The sequence below is a fragment of the Pantherophis guttatus genome, chromosome 9 (genome assembly GCF_059756535.1).
Source record: "Pantherophis guttatus breed Tessera chromosome 9, ASM5975653v1, whole genome shotgun sequence".
Classification (NCBI taxonomy): domain Eukaryota; kingdom Metazoa; phylum Chordata; class Lepidosauria; order Squamata; family Colubridae; genus Pantherophis; species Pantherophis guttatus.
This window is the reverse complement of record NC_142071.1, coordinates 27,765,001-27,782,801: the sequence shown is the minus strand read 5'-3', so window position 1 is coordinate 27,782,801 and position 17,801 is coordinate 27,765,001. Positions and strand designations below refer to the sequence as shown.

The following is a 17,801-nucleotide window of genomic DNA, read 5'->3' as shown; positions in this document are numbered from 1 at the left end:
CCCCCCCCCCCCCGGGAGGTCAAACACAAACCTGATGCGGCCCTCAATGAAATCGAGTTTGACACCCCTGATCTTGAGGCACTTAAAAGATCAGAATAATTGCCCTGAGATTCGCGTGCTTCTTCTCTTCGTAGGTTCTGTGGGGAAGAACATGGCAAGTAAAATGAATGTTTACATTTCCAGCAGTGCTGGCGTCCGATGGCAGGAGGTAAGGAAACGCCAGACCCTCGGGGGTGGCGGGTGGGGGAAGGGTGGCATCCCTGTAGCTCTAGAGCAGGGGTCCTCAAACTTTTTAAACAGGGGGCCAATTTGCGGTCCCGCAGACTGTTCGGGCCGGACTATAGTTTGAAAACAAACATGAACGAATTCCTATGCAGACTGCACATATCTTATTTGTAGTGCAACCCCCCCCCCCCATGAAATAATGATAAAAGGTAAAAAAGATTCCCGTCGCATATATGTGCTAGTTGTTCCCGACTCTAGGGGGCGGTGCTCATCTCCGTTTCAAAGCCGAAGAGCCAGCGCTGTCCGAAGATGTCTCCGTGGTCATGTGGCTGGCATGACTCAACGCCAAAGGCGCACGGAACGCTGTTCCCTTCCCACCAAAGGTGGTCCCTATTTTTCTACTTGGATGAGAGGCAAAACATTTTCAAAGACCGAAAACCCAAGAAAGTCCCGTTGCCTTTTGGAAAAAAAAAACACCTTTGAAGTTAGTCTTAAATCCCTGTACCTGCAGAGAAAGGTTGCTGCCCATTTTTTTTTTGCTTTAATTTATATGCCGCCCTTCTCCGGAGACTCAGGGCGGCTTACAATGCGTTAAGCAATACCCTTCATACTTTTGTATATTTATACAAAGTCAGCTTATTGCCCCCACAAACTGGGTCCTCATTTCACCTACCTTAGAAAGGATGAAAGGCTGAGTCAACCTTGAGCCTGGCGGGATTTGAACTTGCAGTAATTGCAAGCAGCAGATGTTAATAACAGTGCATTAGTCCACTGTACTACAGGCTCTTAATTTATGGTGAATGGCATTTGTCCTTCGCTCGCCAGCCTCCATGCCCCATCTTTTCTTCCGCAAATGCCTCCCTCAAGGGTGTTGGGGTGATCCGATTGTGGGAAGGAAGGGAGACCACAGGGTGAGCTGCCAAAATGGTTTGGCCCTTTGCCTTCCCAGTGAGGCTTGGCTTCCGTTCATGGAAGTGCCCTCGGCTTTTTCGGTGGGCTGCTCGGCCCTGGGTTTTGCAGCCAAGCTCATCTGATGATGTGATTTTCGGCCTGTATTCGGATAATCTGCAAAATTTGCAGCCACCTCCCCTTCCTCTATGGGGATAGGACGGGCTTGGTTTGGCTCCTGCCCAGCCTGAGAAGAAGAAGACAGATATACTACCAGAAAAATATGATAAAGGGGTTGTATATTTAATATTACATGCATTGACAGCAGCAAGAAATGTATTTGCACAATATTGGAAAAATGAGGGAATTCCTACAGATGTAACCATAATTTAAAAAAAAAAAATAGATTGTGCAGAAATAGATAGGCTAACATTAAAGATAAAAGACAAAGAAGATATAGAATATTTTTTAACGTGGGATTTGTTCTACAAATGGTTAGACCACAAAGGTAGAAATTAGAAGCTGGAAGAATACTACTATTTAGAAGTAAATATTATTACTATTATTGACATTATGTATAAGTAAATTCACCCAGACAAATACACTATATAATTAAGCATTTATGTAAGTTAAAGAAAAATGTACAAATAAAATTTATATAGAAGAAGGAGGAGAAGAAGGAGAAGGAGAAGAAGAAGAAGAAGAAGAAGAAGGAGGAGGAGGAGGAGGAGGAGGAGGAGGAGGAGGAGGAGGAGGAGGAGAAGAAGAAGAAGAAGAAGAAGAAGAAGAAGAAGAAGAAGAAGAAGAAGAAGAAGAAGAAGAAGAAGAAGAAGAAGAAGAAGAAGAGGGTTTTAATTTTGTTTTGCTTGGCCTCTGGTCTCACAAGATGCAAAGATATTTGGGAACATCTGATCTGATCCCCCTCCTCGAGCCCAAAGTCCAGAAGTGATTTCCAAGTAGAAACAAAAGTAGTTGTATTTTTTTTTCTTTGATCAAACCAAACCGTTTAGTCATCTCTACTAACGCCATCCATTTCTGTAGCCATTCCTCCATTGTGGGAAAAGTTTTATAAGCTGATGTATCGTTGGTATTTAACCCCAGATAAGTTGTTGAGAACCGGTCAGTCCTAGAGGAGATCAACCCTGACTGCTCTTTAGAAGGCCAGATCCTGAAGATGAAACTCAACTACTTTGGCCACCTAATGAGAAGGAAGGACTCCCTGGAGAAGAGCCGAATGCTGGGAAGAATTGAGGGCAAAAGAAGAAGGGGACGGCAGAGAACGAGGTGGCTGGATGGAGTCACTGAAGCAGTCGGCGTGAGCTTAAATGGACTCCAGAGGATGGTAGAGGACAAGAAGGCCTGGAGGAATGTCGTCCATGGGGTCGCGATGGTCGGACACAACTTTGCAACTAACAACAACAAAAGTTGTTGAGAATGTATAAAGGTGTTTTTCAAATGAATGTTGGCAATTTTGCAGAGAGGGGCAGTTCCAGTAACGTGATTCCTTTATGGGAAAAATGATAGGATCCACCTTGAATGTATTTGTTAGAGCAAGCAGGCACATGAATATCGACTTTCCAGAATGCCGAATGAATTTTTCTATGCATGCGTGTTTATATTTGTCTTTTTGCTACCTGATATTGATCCAGTGATTTTCTTTGCTTCCTCTCTCAGGTCCTGTCTGGGCCCCATTATTACTCCTGGGGAGACCACGGGGGCATCCTCATGGCTGTGACACAGGGCTCAGAAACAAACCAGCTGAAGTAAGCCAACCAATAAGTCCTGTCCTGGGGAAACTGAGTCTGTAAACTGGGATCATTTATCTTCCACTTCCCAGGTGTTTTAGGCCACCTGGGAGAATGGAAAAGGAATCTTGATAGCCATGCTCTAAATCTTTATGGGTAAAGAATTTGAAAAACTGAGAAAACTTTATGTATGCATGTATGTATGTATTTATTTTTGAAAGTGAAGAATATTTATTTATTTATTTATTTTAATTTGATTTATATGCCGCCCTTCTCCGGAGACTCAGGGCGGCTTACAATGTGTTAAGCAATAGCCTTCATACTTTTGTATATTTTATACAAAGTCAGCTTTTTGCCCCCACAATCTGGGTCCTCATTTATTTATTTATTTTACAAGTTTTTTTTATTTTTTACAAACATCTCAATGCGTAACAGTGTGGCACCCTGGGTGTCATGCATTCTAATACAGATAAAACCAGTAGAATTAATCATAGTTATTACGTTCAATCAGCTTATATATTTCTAATAATGATACACATTGATATTAAGTTGCAGTCTGTCATTATTCAATTATTCCATTATTTTCTCTTGTTATTGCTTTTATTTTATTATATAAAAGTGTATACACTAATATTCCCCCTTCTCTTATTTCTATCACTTATTTTAACTTTTAATCCTGTCACCCTTTATTAGAAGACGTTTTCTTTCTATCCCACCTAACTTCTAGTCATGTCACCTACCTAAAAAAAGAGAAGAGAGAGAAAGAGAAAAGCAGAAGCAAATCAGAACAACAAAAAAAGAGAAATCTTCTATCCGTCATCTCTTGCCCGCTTCAATACTTTAATTGCTATGCTTTTTTTGACTTGCCTCCCATATTTCTCTCTTGGATCTTTATCTCTGTCTGCATCTGCTGCTTGGCTATTCAATCTAGGAACTGAGAAAACTTTAGAGGGACAATTTCACTCAAGCCTCTGTGGCCAACAGATTCCAACAGATTGTGTTCCGTCCCAGTGAGCAATTTAATTTGCATCTCGGATTTGAAAAAGCAAAACAAAACCAGCATGTGTAGGAAGAAGGCCAAATCAGCAACCCTTTCTCGCTTCCGGTATCTTGATTTTAAGGAAAAAACCGTGGGCGATGATTAAAGGAGGCAGCCGATCTCTCTGGTTCCATCTTCTTAATCATGCACTTTGAAAAACTCCAGGAAAATTCTTGGAGAGTGGTTTCCAAAATGTGCATGAGGATAGCTTAACGGATGTTGTCACCAAGATTGTGGAGCTCTTCAATGTTATCATTTATTTATTATTTATTATGCCCAACACTTGGAGGCTGCCCAGACAAGGGTTTTCAGAAGTGGTTTGTTTGCCCTTGCCTCCTTCCTAGGGCTGAGAGAGAGGGACTGGCCCAAAATCACCTCCCCATCTTTCCTGCCTAAAATAGAACTAGAACTCACAGTCTCCTGGTTTCTAGCCTGGTGCTTTCACCATTGTATCAGTTGGTTCTTAGGCTTTATTACAAACCAATAAATAATTGTTAGCATGGAGCAGGAACCAAATGTCAATCAAAACAGCTTCTGTTGTCTTTTGGGGGGAAAAAGATGGAGATTAATGGAATCTACATTGGCTGAATTTGCACATTTTCAGAGGGCCTTTAAAGGGCCTCATTCTGGTCAGCCTGTATCGCAGGGGTGAGCACTCTGCACCCCGTTTCCATTTTACAGCCGCCCACACCTTCCCCCACAATGAATTGCTGAAACTTGGCAATGAGTTTCCAATTTCCAGCAACCTCACTCTTCAGGTTCTGGATTCGAGAGGGGTAAAATAGACGTGCGATGCCGCAGCAAATCTTAATGGCCCAATTGGCACCGAAACAACTCGCCAGCATTGTCTTCGACAAGGGGGAAAAAGAAAATAAGCTCATGTTTCTTCCATCACTGGCTATACCCTGAACTTAGAGGCAAGTAGTGTTGTGGTTCACTGGCAGCCTGCGGAACTGGCAGTGGAGTCGGACAGTGAGGAGGCTGGGGAGGAACATGGGCCAGTCCTGGAGTCTGGGGAAGGCCCAGACGAGGGCTCTGCATCGGAAGCAGAGATGGGGCCAGGGCCATATGGGAGTGATGTGCAGACTCCAGAGCCTCCAGAGTCGGACAGCAGAGAGGCAGAGGAACAGGAGGAGCCTGTTCCTAGTGCACGCATGAGAAGAGCTGCCAGAAGGCAAGAGCAGCTAAAACAAAAAGGACAACTCTGGAGTAAAGCCAGGAGATGATTGGCCCCTCTCATAAGGCTTAAAAGACCAGCAAAGGCTCTTGGGCTCTTTGTAGGAGAGCAACATTGCTAAATCTGTTTTCCAGTCAGCGTCTCTTGTTTCTGAACTTCGTGGGGCTTTGCCAAGAAAGGCCTTTGGCAGGGTGCCAAAGAAAAATAAAGGTTTGTGATAAGCCCCAAGGACTTTTTCTGAAGGACTTGTTTTGGAATTAATTTGGACTAAGCTGGGAATGAAGTAATTCTCAGCTGTTATAATAAAATAGGTTTGTTTGAGACTAATTGTGTCTTGTAATGACTAAGTGAGCCTAGGTCACAACAAGTACCAAGAAATGGGGACTATCAGAAGCAAAAGATGCTGGAATGGAGAAGGACCAAAACCAAGGTATGGCAGACATCTTCTTGTCATTCTTTCCACATAGGTATAGCACGAATGAAGGGGAAACTTGGAAAACCTTCACGTTCTCCGAAAAGCCAGTCTTTGTGTATGGCCTGCTGACAGAACCGGGCGAGAAAAGCACCATCTTCACCATTTTTGGGTCTTATAAAGAAAACGGCCACAGTTGGCTGATTCTACAGATCAACACCACGGATGTCCTTGGTAAGGGAAGGAATTGGCCTCCAGTGGCGTTTCTCGATCTCGGTGTAGGCCGAAGCTTGTCCTTGTAGCGTGACAGGGTTTTTTCCCTTTCCCTGCCCATTCCCCGCAACTTAAAACATAACCCCCTGATTATTTTTTAGGGGTGCCTTGCACGGAAAATGATTATAAGCTGTGGTCTCCCTCCGATGAACGCGGGAACGAGTGTCTCCTGGGACACAAGACGGTCTTCAAAAGGCGAACGCCTCACGCCACTTGTTTCAACGGGGAAGATTTCGATCGACCGTTCCTGGTCTCCAATTGTTCCTGCACCAGGGAAGACTACGAGTGGTAAGTCGGGGTCTCTGGTGAGCGACAGTTATGATGAATATTGGAGGATGGGGACTTTCAAGGTAGAGGACCCCTTCTTTGTTGGAGACCTCTAGAAATGTGGGTTTGCCTCAACCATATATCAACATTCTGGCTGACAAACCCAACCAAGACGATCCAACCTCTGAACGCAAAACTTTATTGAGTACATCATTTCGGCACTGATGAGGGCAAAACCAGATCTAGCTAATTCCCACGCAAACCCACATAACTATAGTTATGAAGTATAGAATTCACCCTCCCCCTATTAGTGCAGGTCACATTGCCCACTTGAGTGTCATTGTATTGTTATGAGAAAAAGTCTCGGGATTTGGCAAACTCCTGCTGAAGTGTCCTTGACTCTCATGGATCGTCTTCTTGATGTGTGGAGAGTGAAATCAAAGGAAAACTTCATGAGGACACAGGGATATGAGGGAAATGAATTCCTTATGTGCCTAGATCGGTGATTCTCAACCTCAACAACTTTAAGAGGTGTGGACTTCCACTCCCAGAATTCCCCAGCCAGTAGCATGCTGGGAGTTGAAGTCCATACATCTACAAATTGCTGACATTGACAAACACTGCTATAAACCTTAGGTCAAGATGTGGTCTCTTGAATAATGATACCAACTTTTGTCTACCACTCTGCCTTGTCTACAGCCTGGCCTGGCTAGCTGGAGATGCTGGCTGGGGAATTCTGGGAGTTGAAGTCCACACCTCTTAAAGTTGCGAAGGTTGTGAAACACTACCTTGGATGCTCTGTGGATGATAATCCTATTTAACTGGTTGCAATTCCTGAATTCTTGCTTTTCTTAAGGTTTGAAACCATATTCTCCACAACAACTAGAAGAAATATTATTTGTTTGCTTTGCTCTTTTTCTTTAAACTTCCCCGTTTAGCGATTTTGGTTTCAAGCTAAGTGAGGACCTGTCGTTAGAAGTTTGCATTCCGGATCCCGAGTTTGCTGGCAAACTTTTCTCTCCTCCTGCGCTGTGCCCAGTTGGGTCAACCTACAAGAAGACACGAGGGTAGGTCGCGAGATTTACATACTACAAGGTTTATCAAGCTCGTTTGCAAAGCTTTTTTGAGACAGGCGGAAATAGAATCTATATATATAAAAGCAAAAACCATTCACTCATTAATCATGAAATCTCCAGAACCGTAAAGCCTACAAACTTGAAATTTGCCACGTATGTTCCTCTTGGCTTCTAGGTGCTCACTAAGAAAGGATTTTTTGAAATGACCATCAGGTCATTAGCATTTCATATACAGTATTATATTCACACTCTCTGATGCTAAGGAATTAGACGTTCTACTCCCCCTCCCCACCTGAAAGGAACTCTGTCCCAACTGCCAGTTGCTTTATATTCACACGCTCTGATGCTAAGGAGTTAGACGTTCTACTCCACCTCCCCACCTGAAAGGAACTCTGTCCCAACTGCCAGTTGCCTTATATTCACACGCTCTGATGCTACCCCTTCGCTAAACCGGGAGAGGGCGTGGCCAGCGCGTGACTCATCCGGCCTGCAGGCTGGGACATTTATTCCCCCCCCCTCTGTTCCAACTGCCAGTTGCTTTATATTAACACGCTCTGATGCTATGGATGCTACATTAAGTTTCAGGCTTTAAGTGTCGATTTATCACACCGGATCACATCGTTTTGTAGCGAAGCACGGGCGTCCAGCTAGTTATTTATAACCGCGATGGGACAAAAATGGTGAGATGGATGCCATGAGATGAAACTTTTCTCACTTACATGACAGTGTGAGGGAGTTTGTGTCACTCTGTCACAATGCACATTTCGTCACTCTCCACCTATACCCAAGGTGTTAATGCAATCAATTCATATATTACCTGCGAATTATTTTTGGAGGGCCCTGGTGTTTCAATGCATCGCCCTCTAAAGTCCAAACACTTGCAGAAAACAATTTTGCCATCTGCATAGGTTAAAATGGCATATTTCCATGTGCAGAAATGGACAAAATGACTATGGAGTTAAAAGAGAGGGATGATTCGGGCTATTACGAAGTATGGAATAAAATGTGCAGTTGGCTCGAAAATAGAAACCAAAACAGAAAATGTTTAACTTAGCGCTGATGAAACTCAAAAATTGGAGTAATTGAATAACATTGAACAAAGAGATGTAAATATAAATGAATATAAATCGGTAGATAAGAACAATGAATACTACTATGCGGGCTAATATATACGTTGATGTAACGCTATTATACTACTATTGAGAAGTAAATGGATATGATAGAATAGAGAATTACAAAAGCAAAGTACATATGCCGATACAGAAAGCTGTAAAATGACTTTAGAGCAGCGGTCACCAACTGGTGATCCATAAGAAAATTTTGGTGGTCTGCAGAAAAATTATTTGCATTTCTTATATTGCACTAAATCAGGGGTCCTCAAACTACAGCCCCTGGGACAGATATGTGCAATGAATGTTTGTGTTACTGTAGAGAGCCTCCCCCTTCAGAGTCTTTTTATGTGGGTTGGAGGGGGGCAGAAATTCCGACTTGGGGTCTGCCTCAGCCTCCTGGTGTGGGGCTTTGGGCGAAGGCTGGAGGGAAGCGCCAATGGTGGCAAAGAGCCGGAGGACCTCATTCCAGTGGGACTGCATCATGGCCTGGAACTGGCTGACCATCTCTACCTGCTGAGCCTCCAGGCGTCAGTACCTGGCCTTGCAGTCCCGCAGGTCTTCCCTCTGCTTGGAAAGCCTATGCTCCTAGTCCTCAGTGAGGTGCTTCTGCTGAGCCTCCTTCTTGGCCAGATCCAATTTGAACTGAGCTGTTTTGCCAACTCTTTCTCGTGTGGCTGCTTAGCTCCAACAACTGCTTCCTGTTGGGGCCCTAAGGCACGCAGACGGGGAGGCGAGGAGGGGCTGAGAGGAGAGGGGCTGAGGCTGGTGAGGCGCCCCTCGACGTGAGTGACATCGAGTTGGCCACGCCCACCCAGTCACATGACCACCTACCCACGCCCACCCAGCCGGTCATTAAGCAGATCATATTGGTTGTCCATGGGATTTAAAATTATGAATTTAGTGGTCCCTGAGGTCCGAAAGGTTGAGGACCCCTGCCTTAGAGGGTATGTACTGTTTGTGATGTTTTGTGTTGTTTTTATGTATCTGTGGTTGTTTTTTTATGTTGTTTTTAGAGACAAAACTGTTCCATAAAAAAATATTTTAAAAAAAAATAAATAAATAATAAAGTGGCATATTCCCAGTGCTGTTAACTTGATAGGGGTACTCGGGTTACAACTCTGCGTGCCTCTTGACAAAACACTCTCGTTTTATTGATGTTAGTTACCGCAAGATATCTGGCGACACGTGTTCCGGAGGTGACGTAGAAACCCGGTTAGAAGGGGAAACCGTACCGTGTCCATTAGCAGGTAAGCCAAGGAGGGGAAAAGGAGGTTGTTTGGAAAAAACAGTACCGGTCAAAGTTGTAGATCAGGAAAATAAAACCTGCCTTGTGTTGAGCTTGACTCCCGCTAACTAACAAACACACACTTCATTCTTTTGAGAGTAGCCCAAACAGACCAGGTTTTGCTGCTGGTAAGACAGTTGATCAGTAGCTTTGATGAAACGATTGGGAAACGTCTACTGCAGTGTTGTTCAAGCAACAATAAAAGAAATAAAAGAAATAAAAGGGACTTAAAATTGGCCAACACTGGGAAGGAGAGGGCTTCCACCTTTCTTTAAATTTGCCACGATGTAAAAAAGATGTTGAGACTCTAGAAAGAGTGCAGAGAAGAGCCACAAAGATGATTAGGGGACTGAAGGCTAAAACATATGAAGAACGGTTGCAGGAACTGGGTATGTCTAGTTTGATGAAAAGAAGAACTAGGGGAGACATGATAGCAGTCTCCCAATATCTCAGGGGTTGACACAAAGAAGAGGGAGTCAAGCTATTCTCCAAAGCACCTGACGGCAGGACAAGAAGCAATGGGTGGAAACTAACCAAGGAGAGAAGCAACCTAGAACTAAGGAGAAATTTCCTGACAGAACAATTAATAAGTGGAACAACTTGCCTCCAGAAGTTGTAAATGCTCCAACACTGGACGTTTGTAAGAAGAGATTGGATCAGGGATGAAATCCAGCAGATTCTGACAGGTTCTGGAGAACCGATAGCGGAAATTTTGAGCAGTTCGGAGAACAGGCAAATGCCACCTCTGGCTGGCCCCAGAGTGAGGTGGGAATGGAGATTTTGCAATATCCTTCCTCCAGGAGTGGGGTGGGAATGCAGATTTTGCAGTCTCCCTTCCCTGCCACACCCACCAAGCCACAGCCACCAAGTCATGCCCGTAGAACCGGTAGTAAAAAAAAAATGGATTTCACCACTGGATTGTATAACTATTTTGTCTAAATAAAAATACATAGTTGGAGGTGAAAAACAGGGACTTTGCAATGTGGCATACATTGTTTTAAAAAAAGTTCGTTGGATTATGCTTACATCTGAGGCCATCTTTGGAGGGAAAATCAAGACATTTCAGTCTTGACATCAGCTAGAGAGGATGCTGTAGAGCCAGAGTGTTTACAAACTCCCCTTTGCGATGTTTGAGCTCAGAAAATGCTCCTTCCCAAATGTAAAACCCCTACTTCATTCCTTGGCTGATTTTTATTTATTTATTTTTTCAGAGGAAAATGAGTTCATCTTGTATTCAACAAGGTATTCCATCCATCGGTACGATCTGTCGTCCGGGTTGACTGAAGATTTGCCTTTGACGGGGCTCCGTGGGGCGGTGGCTCTCGACTTCGATTACGCCCACAACTGTCTATACTGGGCAGATGTGACTCTTGAAATTATCCAGGTTAGTGTTGTGGCCAGAGCAGCACTTCTTCTCGTGCTGCTCTCCTTAGCTTCAGGGATCACCTCTTGAGTTTGGTTGGCATCAAAGTTAGCAGTTGACTTCCCTAACGGCTCCGATCCATTATTTTCAGCGTCTCTGTCTCAACGGAAGTTCTGGGCAGGAAGTGATCATCGGCACCAGCCTGGAGACGGTCGAAGCATTGGTCTTTGAGCCTATCAGTCAACTGCTTTACTGGGTGAACGCCGGCATCCCCAAAATCGAGGTACGCCTCCTTCTGCTTGTAGGAAAGAAGCCAACATTTCAAGAAGGAAGCAGAAGTCTATCCCAGATGGGGAGCATGGATGATCTTTTTGAGGGGGACTTTTGCTGTGTGTATTTCCTTATAGCAACAGAATGTATTGCTTCAACAGTGGGATGGATGGCATATCAATTAAATAAATAAATAAAGGATTTGTGCCATGGGGGAGGGAGCTCTTACTCCTAATGAATTGGCTGTGTCCTTGGCAAAGGTGTGGGGTAGGAATGAAAGTAAATCTGAATTCACTGCCTGCCTGCTGGTGCTTAGCCATTAACCCAATACAAATCCATAATGACTTTTCCTTGGTCTCTAAAAGAAACCAAAGAAAGAGACAAGAACTGGATCCAACTTGTCTGGACCAAGTTGTGGCTTGCTTTAAATAAATCTAGATTCCTGAATTATTCATCATAACAAAATAACAGAGTTTGAAAGGACCTTGGAGGTCTTCTAGTCCAACCTCCTGCTCAGGCAGGAAACCCCTATACAAGGGGTGTCAAACTCGATTTCATTGAGGGCCGCATCAAGCTTGTGTTTAACCTCAGGGGCTCTCAGTATACATAAAAGAAAAGAAAAAATACGTGAATTCTTATGCCTGATATTTCCAGCTAGAACTAAACCAGCCTCTTGCTAGATCAGTAACAATAATAGTCTGGTGGAATCATCGTTCTCCAATTTGTGGTCTCCACACAGGTTGCCAACCCAGACGGGGACTTGCGTCTTACCATTTTAAACTCCTCGGTGCTGGAGCGACCCCGAGCCCTAACTTTGGTGCCCAAAGAAGGGTAAGTAGGAAGTCTCCTATCCCTTGATCTTGTTTGTGTTCTCTTTGGAGTCAGAGGACTTGCAACGTGGACCTCAAAGGAGCCCTCCAGAAAGCTGAATCTCACATCTTGAGATGTCTCTGGTGCCAGCGTTCCAGAAAAACCCCAACTGAGTGTCGGTAAATCCTCACGGCCCCCTCTGCAATCTCTTCTTTCTCCTCCATTTTCACTGAGTCTTCGCACCACCCGAGGTTTAGGTAGATGCTGGGGCTCAGCACCCTTAGCAGCCCCCTTTCGGGGTGCCGTTATGCTTTAAGGAGAGATTCGGGTTAATGTCAGTGTTCCAGAAAAACCCCAACTCCAAGTAAAGACTCTGAAGCAAGCATTTTTCAAAGTTCTATTTACTAGAATAGATAAACTGGCACATCTGGGAAAACCTGAATCTGAGAAGTCCGGGTTTTCCCTCAGTAAATCAAAACCCCCCAAACCATCCCCTCACTCCTCAGTCGATCACATGCCCCAATCACCATCCGTCCCGTCTTGAGACCTCACTCCGACCACTCCTTCTCCAGATGCTGGATCGCCCTGACCTTGACCGACAGGAAGAATGCTATTATGTCTAAAGACAACCCCTTTACTAAATCCCCCCTCCTACTTTCCCACACATGAGAAGGTGGCAGCATGGAAGCTTCCGGCCTAATATGGCTTCCAAAGCTGACATCTGGGTTGAAACATTCCCTAAATTAATCAGGAGAATTACATTCCATCCTAGTTCCAACCTGACTTAGGCTTCATTTTTTCTCTCTCTACCTCTTGTTGGTTATGACTTCTATTCCCAGACTGATGTTCTGGACAGACTGGGGGGATTCCCGGCCTGGTATTTATCGAAGCGAAATGGATGGCTCCTCGGCTACTTGCATCGTCTCCGAGGGAGTAAAGTGGCCCAACGGAATTTCGGCAGATGATCATTGGATCTACTGGACGGAGGCCTACATGGACAGGATCGAGCGGGTCGACTTCAACGGCATGCAGAGATCAGTGATCTTGGATAGTCTTCCTCATCCCTATGCCATTGCTGTGTTTAAGGTACTTCTGGAACATCTATGATAGAGTAGACATTATCAATCCAGACTCCTCTATGGTAAAGTGGGCACCATCCATCTAGAATCCTCTACGATAGAGCAGATATTGTCAATCTAGAACCCTCTATGATGGCGTGAGCATCATTCATCTGGAACCCTCCCTGATAGAGCAGGAATCTTCCATCTAGAACCCTCTATGATAGAGCGGGCATTATCAATCTAGAACCCTCTATGATAGAGCAGGCATTATCAATCTAGAACCCTCTATGATAAAGCAGGAATTATCAATCTGCAACCCTCCATAATAGAGTAGACATGATCTAGAACGCCTATAATAGAATAGACACAAGCAATCTAGCACCCACTACGTGTTAAAAAGTGTTTAACTCAGGGATTTTATGCACAGATCCAGTAGGATGAAAATCAAGGACCTCTTTCTAGGATTTTTTAAAATTTCCCAATCTAACCTATAGTCCTGGGATTTCTAATAGTTTTTTCATCCACATCCTAACCAACTCTACCCTGCTTAGCTTCCCGACTCACGACAAATTTGACCAGACATATTAGACTTCAAAAGTCATAATCTCCAGGCAGCTTGTTTTAATTCTCAGAACCACTGTGAATGTGATGCAGAGCATAGCTAGCCATCCTTAGTAGTTTTAAATTTCTGGGCATTTATATCTCGGAGGACCTCTCATGGACTATGAATGCTAACATGCTTGTGAAGAAGGCACAGAAGAGGCTGTACTTCTGGAGAATCCTCAGGAAGATAAATCTATCTCAGCATCTACTTCTGTCCTACTATCGCAGCAACATTGAGAGTGTCCTGACATATGGCATTCTTGCATGGTATGGGAGCAGCTCTGTAGCAGACAAAAAAAGCTCTACAGAGAATCATTAAAACTGCCCAGAATGTCATCGGGCTCCAGCTACCAGCCCTGGACGACATCTTCGAATCTCGCTGTTTGAGGAAGTTGCATAATATTCTCAGAGACTCTTCCCATCCTGCTTACAATCTTTTGGGACTGTTGCCTTCTGGCAGAAGCTACAGAACAATTAAAACTCGGACCACACGTCTTCTGAATAGTTTTTATCCCAGAGCTATAATTGCACTCAACTATGAACTAAAGGGCCACCATCAGTGAGCTGTTGGACAGCATTACTTGGTCTGTTGTGTGGATGTTTGGGTGGTTTAGGGGTGGGGAATTGTGGTGGGTGGGAGTGTGTTTGGGGATTGTTATGTGTGTTGGACCTGGTCTTTGAGTGTTAAGTGAATTTCGTTGTATGGGAATACTGTGTATACCCATACAATGACAATAAACTTTATTTATTTACTTGCTCGTACAGATCAAAGCAGGAACAAGAAGGGTTGCGTGCCCTATAACGTAATTATTCATGTTGTGCTTTATAAGGTGTGCCATTGGCTAAGCATTGCACATGAAGTCAACCCTTCTGTGCGTATGATGAATTTAACAGAGGCTTAAATATGATTGCTAAGTATTTGTACAACTAGCTTGGTTTGGTACTTGCTTATATGGTTATGCCTTCCATCTGCCTCCATCTCTGGTCCTCCAATGAATATTTAAAAATGAAAAGGTTTCCTTTGCTTTTCCTCAGAATGATATTTATTGGAATGATTGGTCGCAGCTGAGCATTTTCAGAGCCTCCAAGCACAACGGAGCCAGAATGGAGACCTTGGTTGACCATCTCAATAGCGTGATGGACATGAAAATCTTCTACCATGGAAAGACTGCAGGTATTTATTGGTCCACCAGAAAACATTGCCTTTACTTCTCTGATGCATCTCCCTTGAGATGATCTTCCCATGTTGAGTCTAATTAAAACTAACGATTCAGTGGCAACTCTGGAAGGCAAGTGTCCATGGAGAGTCTCAATCATGCAGGACATGGTTGTCCCAAAGGTGCTGTCAGGTTTCCAAGTGATCAAACCAGGGGTGCTATTCAGCAGGTTCTGACAGGTTCTGGAGAACCGGTAGCGGAAATTTTGAGTAGTTCGGAGAACCGACAAATACCACCTCTGGCTGGCCGCAGAGTGAGATGGGAATGAGGATTTTGCAGTATCCTTGCCCCAGGAGTGGGGAGGGAATGGAGATTTTGCAGTATCCTTGCCCCAGGAGTGGGGAGGGAATGGAGATTTTGCAGTATCCTTCCCCTGGAGTGGGATGGGAATAGGGATTTTGCAGTATCCTTGCCCCAGGAGTGGGGTGGGAATGGAGATTTTGCAGTATCCTTCCCATGGAGTGGAGAGGGAATGGGAATTTTGCAATATCCTTCCCCCAGGAGTGGGGAGGGAATGGGGATTTTGCAGTATCTTTCCCCTGGAGTGGAGAGGGAATGGGGATTTTGCAGTATCCTTCCCCTGGAGTGGGATGGGAATAGGGATTTTGCAGTATCCTTGCCCCAGGAGTGGGGAGGGAATGGGGATTTTGCAGTATCCGTTCCCCCAGGAGTGGGGAGGGAATGGAGATTTTGCAGTATCCTTCCCCTGCCACGCCGACAGAACCAGTAGTAAATAAATTTGAATTCCACCACTGGATGAAACCCATTCAAAAAGAAATAGGCGAAGTCCATCTTCCGAAACAAATTTCTTTTATTTAGGTTAAGCATCAAATTGGCAATGTCTGTTGTAATTCCGGATCTGACACAAACCGCAATTACACACCACATAATATTGTAAGTTAGAAACATCCCTCAAAAGTCACGTTCTCCACTCAATCCACATTTCCCGGGGTCTTCAAATACCACCTTCCATTCTCGCCAGGAGCAGCCTCTGTTCCCACGGGAAAGAAAGTCACCTAGCCAAAACAATCCTCACTATCTAGTCACACCTTCCCCCCCTCCCCATCTTAAGAATGTGGCGAGCCCGGAAACTCCCCTCCCCTTACATAGTAAAGAGAAAGAAAAGGAATAAAGGAGTATAATAGAGAGCTAGATAAAATGGGTACACATTGTCAGAGTTTGTTGCAAAAATCAAATCCAGAAAGCACACACAGGCAGACTGATGCAGCAGGATTCATTAACTTCTTTATATACATAATAACACATGAAGTACATTTACAATACCAACAGCAGATTTCTTCCAACCTGGTAGCAGTTACAAGCAAAACACAAGCAGAGGAGACTAGTTTCAGATCTCAGCACAGAATCGGACTCGGAGCTTAAAGCTGCAGGGCTAAGGAACACCCAGACTTCTTACTTAAGTTTCTGTTTCTAAACAATCCCCATTGAGTCCCCATTGGCTGACTTAGTTGCTATGCCTATTCATTGGTTGACCTATTCCAGTCTATGAATATTCATACTCTGACACACATATGCCAAATTCGGGCTCAACAGGTGCTTTTCCAAAAAGCAACTGAACTTTTTTTTTTTCATTGAAAACCTTTCACTTCTCACCCGAGAAGCTTCTTGCATGAGAAGTGAAGTGTTTTCCAAGACGAACAAACAAACAAACAAGAAAGCCAACATCTGGAAGGCAACATCTTCTTCCTGAAGTTTCATGATGTACATTTCTGGTCCTTCCTTCTTCTCTCCTCTGGATAGGGAAGAATGCATGTGTAGACAAGCCATGCAGCCTGCTGTGTCTGCCCAGGGCTAACAATAGTTATACCTGTCGATGCCCTGATGGAGTCTCCAGCCATCTGCTCCCATCAGGCGAGATACGATGCGATTGTCCACCCAACTATCACTTGAAGAATGGCACCTGCATAAAAGAAGGTAAAGGATATACCGGGTGCTAGAGTGTCAGATGGCATCTCACTTTGGATTTTATTTTATAGCAAGGTTGTGCAGATGAGAAACGGCTGAGAGTGATTGTGAATAAGCACTGTCAATACACAGACACACTGAGTTGTGATATTCTTTTACTTTAGGAAAAAGTAAAGCAAAGTCCAATAAACAATCCAGGTCATACACAGATAAAGATAATTAAATTATCAATCCAGAGATATTCGAAGAACAAAGTCTTCTTACCAGTTGTTGTAGTCATATGCAATAAAACAGTTCTTTTTGGAGTTGCAAACAGGAACAAGCACAGCAGTAAAACAATCAGTAAAACAGTAGAAAACAACAAGTAGCAATGATCAAGCAGTGATCATGCAGAGAGAACAGGCAGAGAGGAGCAGAGGTAGCAATAATAACGTAATAAGAAAAAACAAGCCATGATTCAAGCTTCCTCTTAAGTACGTTGGCTACAGAGCTAGCCAATCAGAATACAGTATGATGCAATACAGCATTACAGTCTTAAAGCTATACATTACATTTTGACTGCAAACATGCATTGATGGTTTATATATATTGCCAATCCAACCAGTTAGGCAATAGCCATTCCCTAACATTATTTACCGTACTTTTCGGAGTATAATTATGCATTCCCCCCCCCAAAAGAGGGTGGAAATGTTGGTGTGTCTTATACACCGAATAAAGCCATTTTTGGCCTCCCGAAACCCCGCCCCGCACATCCCGTTTTTGCCAAAAACAGGCCTGTTTTTTTCAAAAATGGGGCCTGAAGAGAGTTTGGGAGGCCTGCAGAGCGCTCCTAGTGGCCAGGGAGGGCAAAAACGTGACGCATGGGGGGTTTGGGTGGCCAAAAACGGGGGCGTTTTTGCCCTCCCCAGCCCCCAGGAGCACTCTGCAGGCCTCCCAAACTCTCTGCGTGTCCTGTTTTTGCGAAAAACGGGCAAAAGGAGAAGGGGACAGCAGAGAACGAGGTGGCTGGATGGAGTCACTGAAGCAGTCGGCGTGAGCTTAAATGGACTCCA

At 44.2% G+C, this 17,801-nt stretch overlaps 1 protein-coding gene across 1 annotated transcript in view; it reads left to right on the top strand.

The window, feature by feature from the left end:
* The window catches only part of SORL1 (sortilin related receptor 1), a 107,521-nt gene that overhangs the window by 48,016 nt on the left and 41,704 nt on the right, over nt 1-17,801 (top strand). Inside the window, exons 11-22 of the mRNA XM_087875698.1 lie at nt 135-208; nt 2,788-2,876; nt 5,542-5,720; nt 5,861-6,047; nt 6,965-7,093; nt 9,376-9,461; nt 10,711-10,883; nt 11,014-11,145; nt 11,872-11,963; nt 12,782-13,028; nt 14,642-14,780; nt 16,585-16,758. Of these exons, the coding sequence (XP_087731824.1) occupies nt 135-208; nt 2,788-2,876; nt 5,542-5,720; nt 5,861-6,047; nt 6,965-7,093; nt 9,376-9,461; nt 10,711-10,883; nt 11,014-11,145; nt 11,872-11,963; nt 12,782-13,028; nt 14,642-14,780; nt 16,585-16,758 (1,701 nt within the window). The remainder of the gene's footprint in view (nt 1-134; nt 209-2,787; nt 2,877-5,541; nt 5,721-5,860; nt 6,048-6,964; nt 7,094-9,375; nt 9,462-10,710; nt 10,884-11,013; nt 11,146-11,871; nt 11,964-12,781; nt 13,029-14,641; nt 14,781-16,584; nt 16,759-17,801) is intronic.